General features: G+C 41.0%; 1 protein-coding gene across 1 annotated transcript in view; it reads left to right on the top strand.

The window, feature by feature from the left end:
- Positions 1–1,145: 1,145 nt before the first annotated feature.
- Positions 1,146–21,342, top strand: part of FANCA (FA complementation group A) — a 57,778-nt gene continuing 37,581 nt past the window's right edge. Inside the window, exons 1-12 of the mRNA XM_060787907.2 lie at positions 1,146–1,307; positions 3,476–3,585; positions 5,706–5,778; positions 7,725–7,858; positions 8,142–8,237; positions 9,578–9,651; positions 12,066–12,178; positions 12,530–12,612; positions 14,210–14,243; positions 16,067–16,133; positions 19,335–19,447; positions 21,110–21,186. Coding sequence (XP_060643890.2) covers positions 1,244–1,307; positions 3,476–3,585; positions 5,706–5,778; positions 7,725–7,858; positions 8,142–8,237; positions 9,578–9,651; positions 12,066–12,178; positions 12,530–12,612; positions 14,210–14,243; positions 16,067–16,133; positions 19,335–19,447; positions 21,110–21,186 — 1,038 coding nt within the window. The 5' untranslated portion in view covers positions 1,146–1,243. The remainder of the gene's footprint in view (positions 1,308–3,475; positions 3,586–5,705; positions 5,779–7,724; positions 7,859–8,141; positions 8,238–9,577; positions 9,652–12,065; positions 12,179–12,529; positions 12,613–14,209; positions 14,244–16,066; positions 16,134–19,334; positions 19,448–21,109; positions 21,187–21,342) is intronic.

Raw genomic sequence — 21,342 nt, 5'->3', positions numbered from 1 at the left:
GTTTTAAAGGACCAAGAAGCTGGTGGATTCCACTTTCAACTCTCATGGCTCCATGCTATGGAATCATGAGAGTTGTAGTTTTACAAGGCCAAGAAACAGGGGGACTCCAGTTTTAACTGTCATGGCTCCATGCTACGGAATCATGGGAGTTGTAGTTTTACAAGGTCAAGAAGCAGGTGGACTCCACTTTCAACTCTCATCGCTCCATGCTATGGAATCATTTGGAGTTGTAGTTTTACAAGGCCAAAAAGGCTGAAGTCCTTGTAATGCTACATCTCCCAGGATTCCTTCACATTGAGTCCAGATTATCATAATTTTTTATTTATATCCTGACATTTTCCTCCAAAACCAGAACTCTGGAGGGATAGTTCACACACATATTCACACATACACACATATTTATATTTGTATCTAGAATGTATTTATTTATTTACATTTATATGTCACCCTTCTCACCCCGAAGGGGACTCAGGCCAGCTTACGATATATATATATATATATATATATATATATATATATATATATACACATACACACACACACACATACATACACACACACACACATATATATATACACACACACACACATACATACAATATATTATATTACTAGCATAGTATAATATCAGTATTAAATATTATTGTATTGTACTATACCATTATATTGTAATATTATTAGTAATATTGCATGTAATATAAATATATAATTATAATATCATATTATTATTAGTATTATATGGCATTACATTATAGTATTATAAATATTATCTGTAGATACAATATATTATATTATACTACATTACATTGTATTATATTATTAGAATTGAAATCTTTTTACATTTGCCCCCTGAATTATGAGCTCTTAAGGGTGTATACCTACTTGGAAACAAATACCAAAGAAATTCAGAAATATAAGCTGCTATGGGTCTAATGCGCATGCGTTAAAAAGTGTCTGGTTCTCTCTGCAATGGCAGGGAAAACCCCGCCCCCTTTCTTCTTCCCTTACAAAGATGGCCGCCAAGTTCTGCCGCCACTACTAAAATGGCCTCAGCTCCTACTTAAAGGGCGGGATCTGTCAGAGAAATAGACCCCGCCTACATATTTGCTTCCCATTGGCTAGGAGGCTCAGGAGACAGCCAATGAGATGGCAGCGCGCGCTGGTTGCTTCTGGGTTGTTTTGAAGGAGGAAGAACTGGGGGAGAAGGAGGGTGGCTCAGGCCTCAGCAAAAGAAGGGTCGGCAATGTTGGAGAGAGAAGAAAAAGAGGGGCGAAGAGGGGCCACAATGACCCTCTCTGTCCTCCTGGGTAGGTGGTTATTGAAGAGAGGCACTCTGTGCATGCTCAGAGACTCTATTGAAAGGTATTTGCACTCTGTGCATGCTCAGGGGCCCTCTTTGAAGGATATATGTTCATATTCAGATGTTTTTGTACACTGTGTATGCTCAGAGCCCTTCCCCGAAAAGTATTTGCACTCAGAGGCCCTCTTTGAAAGGTATTTGTGCATGTTCAGAGGTATTTGCAGTATGTGCATGCTCAGAAGATATTTGCACCCTGCATGTTCAGAGGCCCTCTTTGAAAGGTGTTTGTGCACGTTCAGAAGTATTTGTGCATGCTCAGAGACCTTTTCTGAAAGGTATTTGCACTCTGTGCATGTTCAGAGGCCTGCTAAATAGATATTTGCACTCTGTGCATGCTCAGAGGCCTGCTCAATAGGTATTTGCACTCTGTGCATGCTCAGAGGCCTGCTCAATAGATATTTGCACTCTGTGCATGTTCAGAGGCCTGCTCAATAGGTATTTGCACTCTGTGCATGCTCAGAGGCCTGCTCAATAGATATTTGCACTCTGTGCATGCTCAGAGGTATTTGCACTCCATATGTGCTCAGAGGCCTTTTCGATAGGTATTTGCGCCCTGTGCATGCTCAGAGGTATTTGTACGCCGCACATGCTCAGAGGCCTTCTCTGATAGCTATTTGCTCTTGATGCATGCTTAGTTATTTGCACTCTGTGCATGCTCTGAGGCCTTACAAAATAGGTATTTGCACTCTGCATGCTAAGAGGCCTTCTTTGAAATGTATTTGTATCTTGTATGCCCGAAGACCCTAATTGAAAGGTATTTGCACCCTGCATGCTCAGAGGCCCTCTTTGAAAGGTATTTGTGCACGTTCAGAGGTATTTGTGCATGCTCAGAGACCTTTTCCGAAAGGTATTTGCACTCTGTGCATGCTCAGAGGCCTTCTCAATAGGTATTTGCACTCTATGCATGCTCAGAGGTATTTGTACTCTGCACATACCCAGTGGCCTTCTCTGATTGCTATTTGCACTCGATGCATGCTCAGAGATATTTGTACTCCGCACATGCTCAGAGGCCTTCTCTGATAGCTATTTGCTCTTGATGCATGCTTAATTATTTGCACTCTGTGCATGCTCAGAGGCCTTATAAAATAGGTATTTGCACTCTGCATGCTAAGAGGCCTTCTTTGAAATGTATTTGTACTCTGTGCATACTCAGAGACCTTCTTTGAAAGGTATTTGCATCTTGTATGCTCAGAGACCCTCATTGAAAGGTATTTGCACTCTGTATGCTCAGACGCCCTCTCAGAAAGGGATTTGCACTCTGTGTATGATCAGACGCCCTCTTAGAAAGGGATTTGCTCTCTATATATGCACAGAGGCCCTCCTGGCGTGGCAGTTCCCTTAAAGGGCACATAGGCTATGCTCAGAGGCACCCTTTGTGAGGAATATAACATTTTCCAGCAATCTGTCCATGCTCAAAGGGATTCTCTGAACGGAAATGCACTTTGCCTATACTCAGAGGGAGGCAGTATTTTCCCAGTGGAGATAATGGAACCATAGACTCCATAGAGTCAAAGGTTTCCTGTTGCTTTGTGTCTCCAAGCTGTTTCCAATTTATGCTGACCTCATCATGAGGTTTTGTTTACAATATTGTTTTAGTAATTATATTTAATTATATTTTAATATTTATAGTTTGTAGGTTTTAAACTTTATTTTGTTTTTTTAGTGTTGTAAGTGGCTTTAAGCCTCATTTAAGAGAAGAAAGTGGGATATAAATAAATATAATACTACTACTACTAATAATAATATATTTGTCCAAAAGATGTTGGCCCAAACCTTCCTCTGAGGCTGGCAGAGTGTGGGAATTGGGAAGCCCATTTTCATCTTTTATTATTGCTTTGATTAATATTTTTAAATGGAGTGGGTGGAGGGAAATTAGTTTAAATTGATGTATATATTTTAATTGATGTATAGAAGTCATATACATGGAAATTATTGTCTATAAATTGTATAATAATGCTTATAATGTTTTAAAAACTAAAAATGATATTGATTTAAAAAATAATAGTTCAACACTGGCTCAATCAAATTGTTTTCTAGTCTTTATTGATACTCGTTTTGTAATATTCATTTCTTTAACCCAATGCATTTGCCTCTTTTCTCCCTTTTGACACTCAGCGGGAAGATCGAAGAAGCAGAGACATGGGTGTCGAAATGGACGGCAACTGCAGGAAAAAGCATTGCGTGTTTTGAGTTGCCATCAGAACCTGGACGAACTTTTCCGCGAGGTGAGAAAAAAAAGATGCCGAAAGAAACAGCATTCCTCCTTCCTGTTTTGTTTCCACAGGCTTTAATTGCTCCTGCTTTGGATGTGCTTTCTTTATCCTATTGTTTATGTAGCATTTTTATACCCAGCCTCCTGTCTCAGAAACTCATAGCGATGTACAGAGAGTTTCATCTATGCGAACGATTGTGCCATCACTACCCAAGCAGGGAGTTTTGAAATGGTTGAACAGAAGCTCTCTGAAGCTTTAGGTGCTCTTACTGCCTATTACAAGGAAAACCAGCTGATTCCCAATCCATCTAAAACACAGACGTGTGCTTTTTACCTTTAGAACAGACAAGCATTCCGAGCTCTGAGGATTATTTATTTACGACATTTATATGCCACCCTTCTTACCCCGAAGGGGACTCAGAGCAGCTTACAAGTAAAAAGTAAATACAATATATTATATTATTATCATAGCACGATATTAATATTATATATTACATTGTACTATAAAATTATAATGTAATATTATTAGTAATATTAAATTTAATATAAAATATATAATTATAGTATATTATTATTAGTAGTATATTGTATTACATTATAATATTATCAATATTGTATGTATATACTATACTATATATTATATTATATTATATTATATTATATTATATTATATAAGCACAATGCAGGAGACAAGATGGAACTGCCTTCATGGCCCCTCTCTTCATTCATTACCTGGGAAGGAATCCTGCTGGAGCATTGCAAAGCACCCAGATACCTGGGAGTGACCCTGGACCATTCTCTGACTTACGAGAAGCACTGCCTGCATATCAAGCAAAAAGTGTGCGCTAGAAATAATATTGTAAGAAAGGTGACTGGCACAACCTGGGGATCACAACCAGACACAATGAAGACATCTGCCCTTGCGCTTTGCTAGTCTGCTGCTGAGTACACATGCCCAGTGTTGAAAACATTTCACCATATTAAAACAGTGGATGTGGCTCTTAATGAGACATTCTGCATTATCACAGGATGTCTTCACCCCACACCACTGGAGAAATTACTCTGTTTAGCCGGTATTGCACCACCTGACATCCATTGCGAAGTAGCAGCCAGCAATGAAAGGACCAAGGCATTTATTTGTTTATTTACTTACTTACTTACTGTATTTGTATACCGCTTTTCTCAGCCAATCGGCGACTCAAGGCGGTTTCCAACAAATCAGTATTCATAAAAACATAATACAGATTAAAACATTAAACAGTATAAAACACAACAAGAGCAATAAAAACAGCATCATTAGCGTCTCCTTATTATCAAGCACTGTCCCGTTCCATTGTCAAGTCATTCGATTTCCTATATTAGCTACTCTGCATTTGTAAACACTTGCCTCCGAAACGTTAAGAGGGAGGGAGCCGATCTAATCTACCTAGAGAGGGTGTTCCATAGCCAAGGGGCCACCACTGAGAAGGCCCTGACTTTCGTCCCCGCCAGACGTACTTGTGACAACGGTGGGACCGAGAGCAGGGCCTCCCCAGACGATCTTAAAGCTAATGCCTTAAATCAAAAAATAGCTTCCTAAGATCTACAGAGATACTCGCAGGAACACCTCAGCAAGCAAGAGTCCAAAAGCGGCAGGCTAAAACCTGGAATCTCAGTCAGTGGTTGATACCTGATGAGAAACTCCTCCTGGGCACACAGAAGACTGGGCGACTTGGAAGGCGCTGAACAGACTGTGCTCTGGCACCACGAGAATCTTAAAAAATGGGGCCACAAAGCGGTGTCTACGACATGTGAGTGCGGAAAAGAGCAAACCACAGACCACTACTGCAATGCAACCTGTGCCCTGCCACATACACAATGGAGGACCTTCTCACCATGACACCAGAGGCACTCCAAGTGGCCAGCCTCTGCTTAAAGGACATTTAGCATAATTCCAAGTTCTTTTAACAACTTTGTGCTTTTAAATGCATCTTAACTGTACCTTCAACTCACTTCTGACATGATAAATAAATAAATAATGTCCAGATGTTTTAAGATAGTCAATGGGCTTCATTTGGAATGGAGTATTTGTTTTTTCTGCTGCTTAGGAATCAATCTGATCACTCTTCTGCTTCTCTTTTTTATCTTTGCCAGGTGGGAAGTTCACTATGTAATGAGGCATTAATTTCTGATAATTCAGGCAGAGAATCCTCAGAACTGCTTCTGGGTGAGTGAAAGAGAGCCTGTTTGGCAAGATAAAATAGCTGAAACAAATCCAAGTCAATCTGTTCAGTCAGATAAGAATATTCAGCTGAATGAGTCCAGTGTTGTCAACATGAAATAATGACATCAGCTCCTGAGGACTTGGGGCGAGGGTCCATCTTAGCCCTACAGCAGGCATGGGCCAACTTCGGCCTTCCAAGTGTCTTGTACTTCAACTCCCACAATTCCTAGCAGCCTCAGGCCCGTTCCTTTCCCCCCTCAGCTGCTTAAGTCCAGTAGACTTTTGCTCCATCCACACTTCAGTTTCATAATGAAATTGAACTGCATTATGTTAAGTGAGTGGTCTTATTAACAAAAGACCTTCCCTATGGATGTATAGAATGTATGAGGCTGAGGCTTTTGGTTTCAAGATGCCAGGAAGCAAAAAGAAGGGAAATGCCTGGCACTGGAATCTAAATGCCAACCCTGCAAAGTTCTATCATTATTATCATCTTCATCTTTATTTCTATCCCACCTTTCTCTTCATAGGAACCTAGCAGTTGACAAACAAATGTGCAAGTGGGCTTATTAACAAAAGACCCTCATAAATATACAGCAGAGTAACTTCACAGCAGCAGCATGACCCAGCACCAGTAGACCAAAGTGATAAAAAGAACAAAAAACACAAACCAATGTTATCTCTTCCATAGGAGGCTTTTCTTTGTAGTAAAATAATATGGTTGCACTATTTACAACAACACAAATAAAGTTCTTTATACTTCCTTCTTTGCTTCCATGCTGGGCCTCTTTCTCTTGCAGATAAACAGCTTCACGCTCACAGAGCCCCTCTCACATCAAACTTACACAGGAGCTTCACACAGCTTTACACACGAGGCCTTCAACCTGGAGCTTTTCACACCAAACCTTCTCACAGACTAAGGCCTACCTCACACTGAGGCTTCTCTCACAAACGAATGCCTATCTCACATGCAGGCTTCTCTCACAGACTAAGACCTACCTCACTTAGCAGCAGCAGCATGACCCAGCACCAGTAGCCCAAAGTGATAAAAAGAACAAAACACACAGACCAATGTTATCTCTTCCATAGGAGGCTTTTCCTTATAGTAAAATAATATGGTTGCACTAATTACAAGAACACAAAGTTCTTTATACTTCCTTCTTTGCTTCCATGCTGGGCCTCTTTCTCTTGCAGATAAACAGCTTCACTCTCACAGAGCCCCTCTCACACCAAACTTACACAGGAGCTTCACACAGCTTTGCACACAAGGCCTTCAACCTGGAGCTTCTCACACCAAACCTTCTCACAGACTAAGGCCTACCTCACACTGAGGCTTCTCTTACAGACTAAGGCCTGCCTCACACAGAGGCTTCTCTCACAGACTAAGGCCTACCTCACACACAGGCTTTTCTCACAGACTAAGGCCTATCCCACACACAGGCTTCTCTCACAGACTACGGCCTACTTCACACTGAGGCTTCTCTCACAGACTAAGACCTACCTCACACACAGGCTTCTCTCACAAACTAAGGCCTACCTCACACAGAGGCTTCTCTCACAGACTAATGCCTACCTCACAGAGAGGCTTCTCTTATAGACTAAGACCTACCTCACACTGAGGCCTTCTCACAGACTGAGACCTTTCTCCCACTGAGGTTTACCGCAGACTGACTGCTACTAAGCTACATAGTAGCTACATAGCTATATAGAACTTCAGCTTTTGCTGAGTTATTGCAGACATTTAATGCTTTCAAGTACTTGTCTCACATTTTTGTAATTAGAAATACCTAGTTAATTTGTAACATTTCTGACACATATAGCAGTGTAGAGTCATTTAATCCAGCTCAATGCAGTTAAAGTCCATTATGAAACTGCATTATATTTCAGTGTAGAGCAGATGGCCTGCCTTCTTGGCCTTTGTCATGACTAGCACCTTTCCCTTTGCATCCCAGTCTCTGCTTTGCAGGATCAGGCCGCTGCCTTGGGTTTGCCGGTGGGGATCCTCTCGGCCAGAATGGCTGCAAGGAATGTGGAGAAGATCTCTGCGGAGTCTGGCCAAGCCACGCTGCTGAAAGGAGAGCCAAGAGTAAGGGGCGGTAATGTAGTCTGTTGAGTAACTTTTAAAAAGGGGAAGGCATTGAAAAAGGCGGCGCCCCCAGTGACATGGCAGGTTAAACTGCTGAGCCACTGAACTTGCTGATCAAAATGCCAGGGGAAACCTTTACCTTTTATCTAATTATCCACATATCTATATGACATAACAAGGCAGACCATTAATTGACAAAACATCTTTCTTTCAATGAGTTAACTGACAAAATAATGTTTCTGTTGATAATCCTTCACCGCACTGTTCTCTTTGTCATCTACAGGAAAAGTTGTCCTGCCTGTTGTCCACTTTGAAGGATCTGGCCTCCCAGAATGCTTTCAGTCCTTCGCTGTTTGCTCAAGAAATGTGGAAAATGCAGGTCAGGCCTTAAAGAAAGAAAGAAACCTTCTCCTTGTGTTATGAGGAGCATGACATGAGACCCTCAAAAAGCACTTATTATTATTGGAGCCCCCAGTGGCGCAGTGGGCTAAACCGCTGAGCTGCTGAACTTACTGATCAAAAGGTTGCAGGTTCGAATCCAGGAAGGGGCATGAACCCCCACTGTTAGCCCCAGCTTCTGCCAACCTAGCAGTTTGAAAACATGCAAATGTGAGATCAATAGGTACTGCTCTGGTGGGAATGCAATGGTGCTCCATGCAGTCATGCTGGCCACATGACCTTGGAGGTGTCTATGGACTACGCCGGCTCTTCAGCTTAGAAGTTGAGATGAGCACCACCACCCAGAGTCAGACACGAATGGACTTAATGTCAGGGGAAACCTTTACCGTTTACCTATTATCATTATTACTTTATTATTATTGTTATTATTACATTTATTATTTTACTTTATTTTTATTATTACATTTATTATTTTACTCTATTATTACTGTTATTATTACATTTCCATTATTTTACTTTATTATTATTTTTATTACATTTATTATTTTACTCTTTATTATTGGAAGGATGCGTAAGCACATTTACATTGAAGGTGGTTAGAATCATGGTTTAATCGGAGTTGGACAGTCTTATCTTAAATTACAGTTTTATGTAAATATTCAAAACTGTTTAACCTCCTGATGCCTCAATTAATGTAATTTTCTTGGTATCCATTTCTATTTTGAAATGTACCAGTAGCTGCTGCATTTCCTACTCAAATCAATATGTTTCTCCAGTTTTTTTGTGGTGAAGTTAGGTGCTTTGACTTATATTCGGGTCAGTTTATACTCTAGTATATACGGTACTTATATCTATATTCCACAGAATGCAATTCTCCGGGAAAAACCACTTCTGTGTATTCCTTATCTAAGAAAACTCTACAAGATGCATAGACATGCCATAAGGTGACAGGAAAACTTAAGACACATATACACACACGTACATTAGAAATGTAGTAAATAAATTAGTCAAACGAGAGTTTTTTGATCAGGAGCTGATGGGGGAAGAAGCCTTTCATAGTGATGTTTCTCCCCATTGCTTCCCCCTCTTTTTAAAGGGTATGATTTTATTTTTTAAATAAAAATCTACAGAAATTTTCACTAAACTCAAACTCTTGTATTATGTGAACATTCAGCTGTGGCCATTGTAAGCTGCCTTGGTTAAAGGCTGGGAAGAAATCTGGATAATAATAATAATAGTAGTAGTAATAATAATAATAATAATAGCAACACCAATCTTTGCAAGATTCATGCTCTTACTGCAGCCTGGCTTCCTCCTCAGAGCCCACTCACCCTGGACATTGCATGGCAACTCCACAGAGAAGGCCTCTTGACCCTGGATGAGCTGCTGGAAAAGTAAGTGAGGACTTAGCACATTGTGTATCTTTTCATGTTGACATACAGTTTGCCAGGCTTTTGCCTGCAACTGTTTGAGTTTGGGAGACAAAGATAGAATCATAAAGTTGGAAGAGACCCGCAAGGGTCATCCAGTCCAAACCCCTTCTGCCAGGCTGGGAGACAATCAAAGCTGTCCTGACAGATGGCCATCCAACCCTTCCTAAATAACTTCAGAGAAGGAAGCTCCATCTGACTCCGAGGCAGCCTAGATTCCATTGAGTTGGGAGGGATCCCCAAGGGCTTTCCATTCCAACTCCCTTCTGCCAGGAAGACAGACACCATCAAAGCCCTCCTGACAGATGGCTACCCAGCCTTTGCTTAAAAACCTCCAGAAATGGAGACTCCATCACAGAAATTCTACTGTCAAACAGCTCTGACTGCCTGGAAGTTCTTTTTAATGTTTAGGTGGACTCCTTTTTCTTGTAGTTTGTGTTGGGCGAGTGGGGTTATTAGCAAAAGACCCCCCTCGTAAACGTATAACAGAGTAACTTATTAGCAGCAGCGTGACCCAGCACCAGTAGTACAAAGTGATAAAACAAACCACACAGACCAATGTTATCTCTTCCTTAGGAGTCTTTTCATTATAGCAAAATTATATGGTTACACTATTTACAAGAACAAGGTTTCCTTAACAGAAATAAAGTTCTTTATACTTCATTCGTTGCTTCCACGCTGAGCTTCTTTCTCATGCAGATAATCAGCTTTGCTCTCACAGAGCTTCTTCTCTCACTGAACTTACACAGGAGCTTCACACTGTAGCCTTACACATAGCGGCCTTCACACTGGAGCTTAACCTATGAGTCTTTCAGCCTGGGGCTTCTCTCACCGAAGTCTCTCACACTAGGCCTTCTCACACTTGGCCTTCTCATAGACCAGTGGTTCTCAACCTGTGGGTCCCCAGATGTTTTGGCCTTCAACTCCCAGAAATCCTAACAGCTGGTAAACTGGCTGGGATTTCTGGGAGTTGTATGCCAAAACACCTGGGGACCCATAGGTTGAGAACCAATGCCATAGATTAAGGCCTACCTCACACTGTGGGCCCACCTTACACTGTGAGGCCTTCTCACAGACTGAGACCTTTCTCCCACTGAGATTTACCTCAGACTGACACGTACTAAGCTACAGGTGCACCTCCTTATATAGAACTGCAGCTTTTGCTGAGTCATTGCACCCATTGCACCCTTCAGTGCTTGACTCACATTTTGTAATTAAAAATACCTAGCTAAGTTTTAATATTTCTGACAGTTTGCATCCTAGCCCCTGGAGCAGCAGATAACAAGCTGACTCCCTCATCAATGGAACCTCCTTTCTGATATTGAAACATAGCTCTCCTGTCCTCTTCTCACAGCCTTCTCTTCTCCAAACCTAGCCAGCTGCCTAAGCTGCTTCTCAGAGGGATTCATGGTTTCCAGATCTTTGATCATTATATTTGCCATTTAATTCCCTTTGACAGTTCCAAAGCCAAGGTATTTTAAGGGTCAATCTCCCAAGAACTTTAAAAGAAAACCAAACTTGATTATAGTTTCAGGAATATTAAAAAATAACTAGGTATTTTTAATAACAAAAATGTGAGTCAAGCACTGAAAGCCTGTTAGTCAGTTGACCAAAGCTAGTGTCATCCTGAGGAATAGGAGGTACACCTCAGTGTGAGAGATGTCTTATATGGGAAAGCTCCAGTGTGAAGGCTGCTGCATGTAAAGCTACTATGTGTTTGTTTGTTTGTATTATGGAAACCTTAAGCTCAGCCAATGTTTGAGTCATTGGACCAAAGCTAGTGTCATCCTGAGGAGTATGAGGCAAACCTCAGTGTGAGAGAAGCCTTCTTTGGGAAAGCTCCAGTGTGAAGGCTGCTGTGTGTAAAGCTACTATGTGTTTGTTTGTTTGTGTTATGGAAACCTTAAGCTCAGCCAATGTTCGAGTCAGTGGACCAAAGCTAGTGTCATCCTGAGGAGTATGAGGTAAACCTCAGTGTGAGAGAAGCCTTCTTTGGGAAAGCTCCAGTGTGAAGGCTGCTGCGTGTAAAGCTACTATGTATTTGTTTGTTTGTGTTATGGAAACCTTAAGCTCAGCCAATGTTAGAGGCAGTGGACCAAAGCTAATGTCATCCTGAGGAGTATGAGGTAAACCTCAGTGTGAGATAATGCCTTCTTTGGGAAAGCTCCAGTGTGAAGGCTGCTGTGTGTAAAGCTACTATGTGTTTGTTTGTGTTATGGAAACCTTAAGCTCAGCCAATATATTGCCTTCTTGGGATTACGGAATTTCTTTTAAGATACCAGCATCACTGTTTAGGGGATACTGGGACATGTGGTTGAGTACACGACGTACAAAATGAGAGCAGGTGAGGCCAACTTCAGTGTTGTGTGTCTTCTTAGTAATCTAGACGCGTCTGCATCAGTGGACTGGCTATGCCGTGACCTTTGCCTTCTGTGCAGTGAGACAGAAGGCCCTTCCCTAGACGCAGAGCACCAGGGGAGCCTCCTGACAGGTAAGATCAGCAGTTGAAAGCAATCCTGGCCCTTGGGAGACCTAGCACTGGGGAGGAATATGAGTCTAAACAAAGCATGGGCAAACTTTGGTCCTCCAGATGTTTTGGACCTCCCACCATTCCTAACAGCCGTGGCCCATGCCTGGCCTACACTGACCATATAATGCATCTAAGTGGATTTTGGAGGAGTTCAGGGCCACACTTTGCCTATCTTTGCTCTAGACTCAGAATTCACTGTGTTTGGTATATAAAATTCTCAGCCCTGTGGTTCCCTGTACTCGTCCCCTCCCTTCCATTCTCTTTTCCCAACCATTTTGAACCTTTGATGGTATCTTTGCCTTTCGTCTTTAGGCTTGGCATCTGTCTTCCTTCGTCATGGATTTCAGAAGACATCTGAGCCAGGAAAGAAGTCATTGTCACCAAAGCTGTCCAAAGTAAGGGCTCATAGAACAGGCTTTTCTACCACTGTAGCAATGAATGTGAATAGAATAAGGGCCTGTGAAGCAGGTTTTGGGTTCTGTCTTTGAATTAATCTGTGAATTTTAATCTGTATTTCATTAGATGATTTTAACTTGTATTTTAACTCTTAGCAATATTTAAAACTGATATTGTACTATGCTAATAATATATATTGTATGTATATATATCTTGTAAGCCGCTCTGAGTCCCATTGGGGTGAGAAGGGCGGCACATAAATGTCGTAAATAAATAAATAAATAAAAAATAAATAGTGCAACAAGGTTGGTCTTGAAGGGATCTGGGAGTTGTCGTCGCTTTGAGTCTTCTTCGGGAGAGATAAAGGAGGGTATAAATAAACATCAGAATAATAATAGTCCAAATCCACAATGTTTCCAAGCTCTTGCTTAAGAAGCACAAGGTCGAGGATAGCTTGGGATAAGCCAAAAAAAAAAACCCTGATCTCTTGTAGTTCCGCTCCCATCTAATAGTTCATGGATAAGATAAAGGAGCAATGCCAAATCACTGGGTTGTTGTGAGTTTTCTGGGCTGTCTGGCTATGTTCCAGAAGCATTCTCTCCTGACGTTTCGCCCACATCTATGGCAGGCATCCTCAGAGGTTGACGAGTCTTGTTGGAAACTAGGCAAGTGGGGTTTATGTATCTGTGGAACGTCCAGGGTGGGAGAAAGAACTCTTGTCTGCTTGACGCAGGTCTGAATGTTGCAATTGGCCACCTTGATCAGCATTGAATGGCCTTGCAGCTTCAAAATTTGGCTGTTTTCCGCCTGGGGGAATCCTTTGTTGGGAGGTTTTAGCTGGTCCTGATTGATTCTTGTCTGGATTTCCCCTGCTTTTTGAGTGTTGCTCTTTATTTACTGTCCTGATTTTAGAATTCTTTAAAAATACTGATAGCCAGATGTTCATTTTCATGGTTTCCTCCTTTCTGTTGAAATTGTCCACATACTTGTGGATTTCAGTAGCCTCTCTGTGTAGTTGGACATGGTGGTTGTTAGAGCGGGCCAGCATTTCTGTGTTTTCAAATGATATGCTATGTCCAGGTTGGTTCATCAGGTGTTCTGCTATGGCTGACGTCTCTGGTTGAAGTAGTCTGCAGTGCCTTTCATGTTCCTTGATTCGTGTTTGGGCAATGCTGCTGCATTTGGGGGTCCCTACGTAGACTTGTCCACAGCTGCATGGTATACGGTAGACTTCTGCAGTGGTAGAGGGTCCCTCTTGTCCTTTGCTGAATGTAGCATTTGTTGGATTTTCTTGGTGGGTCTGTAGATCGTTTGTATTTTGCGTTTCTTTATCATCTTCCCTTTGTGGTCAGTGGAATACTCGATCTTTGAATCTCCCAAAAAATCTCAGACAGCCTTCAAGTCAAGGCAACAAGTCCATCATCCAAACTCTTGGCTGACCTTCCCAAATGAGGTCTGAGAAGCCATGTGTACCTAGTTCTCCTTCACTTAATCTACACTTGAATCAACTGACGGATCTGTTGATCTGCTAAGCAATGTGGCATGTCATTCACTCGAAACAGCTTCAAAGTTAATGGCTGCCTTTTGTCTTCACAGATTTACTGCGCTGTCCTTGAGAGAATGCTGGCATGTAAGTTCTTCAACATGGAAAGCAATTGCATTGGATCTAAATTATAGTGGAGTTTGCTGACTGTGTATATAATTGTTGTGCTGTGTATATAATTAGTTTTTCAATTGGCACTATGTCTGTAGGGTAGAAATTAGAAGACGGAGCTGTAACACAAATTGGGAGTAGAGCAGAGAAATGCTCTTTTGGTTTACAACAACAGTACATCATCATCATCATCATCATCACCATCACCATCATCATCATTATGTATTACCCGTCACTCCTTTTAGCTCCAGGCAGGACACAACATAGTCAATTACATCTATAAAATTGCATATTAAAACATAGTAAAATATAGTAAAATATATTAGTAAAGGTAAAGGTTTCCCTGGGCCAGAGTGAAGAGAGAGGGGGCCAGGAGACAGTTTCACCTTGTCTCCTGTGCTATTCTAATAATATAATGTAATGTAATATAATACTAATAATAATACAATATTATAATTATATATTTATATTACATGTAATATAATACTAATAATATTAAAATATAATGGTATAGTACAGTATAGTAATATTTAATACTGATATTGTACTATGCTAATAATATAATATATTGTACGTATATATACCTTGTAAGCCGCTCTGTGTCCCCTTCGGGGGGAGAAGGGCGGCATATGAATGTCGTAAATAAACTAAATAAATAAATAAGTCTAGTTGTGTCCGACTCTGGGGGGTGGGGCTCATCTCCATTTCTAAGCCGAAGAGCCAGTGTTGTCCGTAGACACCTCCAAGGTCATGAGGCCAGCATGAAGCCATTACATTCTCGCCGGAGCGGTATCTATTGATCTACTCACATTTGCATGTTTTTGAACTGCTAGGTTGGCAGAAGCTAGGGTAACAGCAGGAGCTCACTCCACACCCCGGATTCGAACTGCTGACCTTTCAGTCAGCAAGTTCAGCAGCTCAGCGGTTTAACTCACTACACCACTGGGGACTCCTATAAATATATTAAACACTAGCCACCCCCTGCCATACGTTGCTGTGGCCCAGTCTGTGTATATGTGTTTTGTGCATGTGTGTATATGTGTGTGTATATAGTTGTGTATATATGTGTGTTTGCACACACACACACGCACACACACACACACACATATATATATATATATGGTTTTGCACATATGTTGTAATGTAATTTTTATTTTTTTTACTTTTTAAGCCCCTTCTGCTGTGTTTTTCACTGTTTTTATGAGTGATGGTCACTCATTGGCCTCATACGTGTATTGTGTCCAAATTTGGTGTGAATTCATCCAATAGTTTTTGAGTTATGTTAATCCCACAAATGAACATTACAATTTTATTTCTATAGATATTAAAATATATAAAAACATATTAAAATACCCGATACAAAAGTTAAAACAAAACTCTTGGAATCTACTGCCAGCCATAGTTTTTCTCATGCGCCGCCAGCATATGCTGTAGCGGCCCTCTCATGTTTAAGCCTTCCTTGGCAGTTGTGGCCCAGTTACATCTGCAGCATCAAAATTAGGGCATCCTTTCAGTATTGCAAAAGTGGCGCATCCCAAGCTCTGCAAAGTGGTTCAAGGTCAGGGTTAATGGCTTCCCTGCCTCTGCCTTGGAAGAAAATGCTCATAAATGGTTCCAGTGGTTAATGAACTAACTCTCCCTTTTCCCTCCTTCTCTTAATGAGGTCAGCTTTTAAAAAAGGATGAGCATCATTTTGCAATTGAATGCGTATTTCCCCATTTGATTGTTTAACCTTATTCTTCCTGGCATTCTTTTGCCTCTTAATGATTTTAGGGGGTGTTTGTTTGTTTTGTGTTTAGGGCTGCTTGATTCTGTGGCCAAAGAGAAGCAGGAAGGCCCTTCTTCCCTGAAGGCTGCAAAGAACTGGTGAGCATCTCTCCTTTTCCTGGAGGTGTTAACAGATATAAGCTTATTAGTATTTCAACGGGAAGTGTGGGCGCGCTTTTGGCTGAAGAGATAGGATTGTTGTCACCTAACAACCTCTGAGGATGCTTGCCATAGATCAGTGTTTCTCAACCTTCCTAATGCCGCAACCCCTTAATACAGTTACTCATGTTGTGATGACCCCCAGCCATAAAATTATTTTTGTTGCTACTTCAGAACTGTAATTCTGCTCCTGTTATGAATAATGTAAATATATTCAATACAGAATGTATTTCATTCACTGGACCAAATTTGGCACAAATATCTGATACGCCAACATTTGAATGATGGTGGGTTTGGGGGAGGGTTGATTTTGTCATTTAGGAAATGGGATTTATAGTTCATCTACAATCAAAGAGCATTCTGAACTCCACTAATGATGGAATTGAACTAAACTTGACACACAGAACTCCCATGTCCAACATAAAATACTGCAAGGATTTGGTGGGCATTGACCTTGAGTTTTGGAGTTGTAGTTCCCCTACATCCAGAGAGCACTGTGGACTCAAACAGTGATGGATGCAGACCAAACTTGACACTGATACTCAACATACCCAAATATGAACACAGGTGGAGTTTGGGGAAAATAGACCTTGGCATTTTGGAGTTGTAGTTGCTGGGATTTCTAGTTCACCTACAATCAAAGAGCCAGGAGAAGGCGGGGGAAGGGGCTGGCGAAGTGACTTTGGGCCCGCGCCACCAGCCTCCTCCCCAGGCCAAGCCTGCCTTCTCCCGGCTACAGGAGAAAGAGAAGAAGAAGAAATAAGGAGAAGGAAAAGAAAAAGGAGGAGGAGGAGGAGAAAAAAGAGAAGAAAAAGAAAAGGAGAAAGAAAAGAAAAAAGAGAAGGAGGAGAAAGAGGAAGAAATAAGGAGAAGAAAAAGAAAAAAGAGGAGGAGAAAGAGAAGGAAAAGAAAAAGAAAAAGGAGAAGAAGTAGCATTTCTGTGTTCTTCAATAATATGCTGTGTCCAGGTTAGTTCACCAGGTACTCTGCTCAAGTGCTCAAGCATTTGGACAATTTCAACAGAAAGGAGGAAACCGTGAAAATGAACCAAATCTGGCTTACCAGTATTAAAAAAACCTCTAAATCGGTGCAGTAAATAAAGACAACACTCAGAAAACAGGGGAATTCGAGACACGAATGAATGAGGGCCAGCTAACACCTCCCAACAAAGGATTTCCCCAGGCAGTAAACTGCCAGACCTTGAAACTGAAAGGCTAATCAATGCTAATCAAGATGGCCAATTGAAACTTTCACAGCTGCCTTGTCAAACAGACAAGAGTTTTTTCTCCCACCCGGAACATTCCCACCCCATTTTCCTAGTTTCCAACAGACCTCTCATCTTCTGAGGATGCCTGCCATAGATGTGGGGAAAATGTCAGGAGAGAATACTTCTGGAACATCGCCAGACAGCCTGGAACACTCAGAGCAATGCAGTTGTTTGTATTGTTAGTTTATGCCAAGCCTTTCATTGTTGACCCTTCAGCAATTTCAGAGATTGGGCAGAAGATAAACAGGAATAGGTTTATCCCGATTTCCCTTAACAAAAGAAAAGGCTCAAGGATTTAATGTGAAAGCCATTATTTATTTTAATCAGTGAACAATGGGATGGTTTTGAAAGGCCAGTTTTGAAAAGATGTCTCTTTAATGTGGGAAGAGTGTTTCCCGTCGAAACCAAATCGTATTTCTCTCTTGTCTAGAACTCATTTCAGTCTTTATATTCTGCAGCTGCAGTGAAACACTGGAAATCATTAAGAGCTGAATGTCATGAAATTAGCTGCTTATCAGAGCATTTATTTAAAAAATATATTTGGATGTAGTATTATAGTTCAGGGATGATAATGGAATGAACATGAATAGCGACTTCTTTGTATAGTTTGCAGTCTTAATATAATGCACACTGAATGCTTCAAATGGGATTCTGAATTTTGGAAGCAAGCGGCCTAGAGCTTCAAAAGCTTCTGCTCAATGGAAACCGAGGCCCTTTCCACACAGCTGAATAAAATCCCACATTTTCTGCTTTGAACTGGAATATATGGCAGTGTGGACTCAGATAACTTAGTACAAAGCAGATATTGTGGGATTTTCTGCCTTGATATTCTGGGTTATATGGTTGCGTGGGCCCTTAATGTCAAACTTAAATTGAATACGAATATCCTGCTTATATTTGTTATTTGATTGCGTTTTAAAAGAAGACCAGGCCCTGGAAACTAATACGCTTCAATCTTTTCCCAATTATCCCTTTCCCTTCTGAACTGCATCATTCATTTGCTCTCTCCTCCCTCTTTTTCTTTTCTTTCTCTTTATTTCTTCTTCTTCTCCCTTTTCTTTTCCTTCTCTTTCTCCTCGTTCTTTTTCTTTTTCTTATTTCTTCTTCTTCTCTTTCTTTCTTCTCCTTTTCTTTTCCTTCTCTTTCTCCTCCTCTTCTTCTCCTTCTTTTCTTTTCCTTCTCTTTTTTCTCTTCCTCCTGCTTTTTTCTTTTCCTTCTCCTTATTTATTCTTCTACTACTTCTCCTTTTTCTTTTCCTTCTCTTTCTCCTCCTCTTTCTTTTCTCCTTCTGCTTTTTTCTTTTCCTTCCTTCTCCTTATTTCTTCTCCTTCTCCTTTTTCTTTTCCTTCTCTTTCTCCTCTTTCTTTTTATTTCCTCCTTCTTCTTTTTCTTCTCCTCCCCATTCTTCTCCTCTTTTTTCTTCTTGTCCTTATTTCTTCCTCCTCTTCCTCTCCTTTTCTTTTCCTTCTCTTTTTTCTTCTCCTCATTTATTCATCCCCTCCTTCTCCTTCTCCTTTTTCTTTTCTTTCTCCTTTTCTTCTCTTTCTTCATCTTCTCTTTTTCTTTTTCTTCTCATTCTTTTGCTCCCCTTTCTCCTCCTTTTATCTCTTCTTATAATTATTATCATTATTTCTTTATGTTCTCCTCTTTTGCTCCTCCTTAATATGCCACATATTTCTATTCAGTACAAATGTTCTGTGCATTATTTTATGTATGTGAAGACTGTTAAAATAAACATCTTCATATGTTTTGGAAGCCTTCACACCGAATGGCAGCTCATTGAGAAAACCGGAGCCATTAAACCAATCTGCGTTTGGGGAGCCCTTCTTCTTGAGCACTAAGGGCTTTTCTTTCCCTATTTCCCACATATATAGGCTCCATGTGTTCACTGTGAGCGCCTACCAAGGCCTGGTCCTGCCTGAGGCCCTGCAGGACTTCTTCAGCCAAACTTTGACCCAGGTTCTGACCTACAATCCCCAGCTCAAAGGTAGGGCTTCAGTACCTACACACTTGATTCAGGCCCTTCCAATGGCTCTGGGGTTCTGTTTAAATTGAGCTGTTTTTAATATAAATTGCATTTCATTCTTTTACTGTTGGGTGAATTATTGTAACACTATAAACAGGTTGCCATATTTATTTATTTATCATGTCAGAAGCAAATTGAGGGTATGTTAAAATGTATTTAAAAACACAAACTAAGTTTAAAGCTTGGCATTATGCTAAATGTCCTTTGACCAGAAGCTGGCCATTTGGAGTGCCTCTGGTGTCACTGCGAGAATGTCCTCCATTGTGCATGTTGCAGGACTCAGGTTACATTGTAATAGGTGGTCTGTGGTTTGCTCTTCTTCGCACTCGCATTTTGTGGACTCCACTTTGCAGCCACATTTTTTAAGATTGGCTCTGCATCTCATTGTGCCAGAGCTCAGTGCCTTCCAGGTTGCCCAGATTTCTGTGTGCCCACGAGTGACTTTCTCATCTAGTCTCAACCACTGATTGAGGTTGCAGTTTTAGCCTGCCGCTTTTTGACTCTCGCTTGCTGAGGTGTTCCTGCGAGTATATCTGTAGATCGTAGGAAGCTGTTTCTTGTTTTAAGTCGTTAGCGTGCTGACTAATATCTGAACAGAGGGTGAGCCAGAGATGTCACTGCCTTGGTCCTTTAATTGCTGGCTGCTACTTCCCGGCAGATGTCAAATGATGCAATACCAGCTAAACAGTGTAATTTCTCCACTGATGTGGGGTGTAGACACCCTGTGATAATGCGCCATGTCTCATTAAGAGCCACATCTACTGTTTTAGCGTGGTGAGATATTTTCCACACTGGGCATGCATATTCAGCAGCAGAGTAGCAAAGCGTAAGGGCAGATGTCTTCACTGTGTCTGGTTGCGATCCCCAGGTTATGCCCATCAGCTTTCATATGATATTATTTCTAGCGGCACTTTTTGCTTGATATTCAAGCAGTGCTTCTTGTGAGTCAGAGCACAGCCCAGAGTGACTCCCAGGTGTTTTGGTGTGCCACAATGCTCCAGTGGGATTTCTTCTCAGGTCATCTTCAGAGCTCAAGATGCTTGTCTGTTCGTAAGGTGAAAAGCACATGTTTGCATTTTAGATGGATTATGAATCAACTGGTTTTCCCTGTAATAGGCAGTAAGAGCATCTAAAGCACCTAAAGGTTGCCATATAAACTCATGTTATCAGTTGATTTTGAAAGTTAAGAGCTATTCTTGTATGAAGAAGGGAGAGTACCGTTAATCCCTGAAGAAGTCAACCCAGCTTTTTGGAAGTTGATTTTTTTGACCAAAATTTCTTGATTCTGTTTTCATGACTCACTTTTGTATGTTTTGAAGTATATTGGTCTTTCTTAAATTGTGAACCTCTTTGAGTTCCAATTTTGTGGGGGAAACAACACAAATTTCATAAATAGGATGCTAGCTGTTAAGGAGTTGGTGACACAGTCCATGTCCTTTTGACATCTCCTACATTGAATGGACTGTGCATATAAGGTCTTGAGGTTACCATCAGGGGAATCTTTTAGAAATCATTGACAGCCTTATTCCATCAGGCAAAAGCAAGCTAATTGTTGCTTATTTTTATTTAACGGCAGCCCCGGCCTTACATTGTGTGAAATGAGTTTTTTTTTCTTTCTATCAGTTTCCGATGCCATTCCTCTGCAGAGAGAATGGACTTTTGCGCGGACCAATGCGGTGCTCACCTTGCTGTACAGAAAAGTAAGTCTTCCTTAATTGGGGTTTGATTGCGAGCATTTCACAGTCATCCTGCTCTTTTTTAAAACAGCCCAAATTGTTTAAAAGCACTTGATTCCTGCAACTACACCTTTTCACTTTCCCATCCCAGTCCACATAAAATAAGGGTTTAGATTGAGC

This window comes from Anolis sagrei, chromosome 8 (assembly GCF_037176765.1).
Source record: "Anolis sagrei isolate rAnoSag1 chromosome 8, rAnoSag1.mat, whole genome shotgun sequence".
NCBI lineage: Eukaryota > Metazoa > Chordata > Lepidosauria > Squamata > Dactyloidae > Anolis > Anolis sagrei.
Note: the sequence above shows the minus strand (reverse complement) of the source record. Positions and strands in the feature narration are given on the sequence as shown.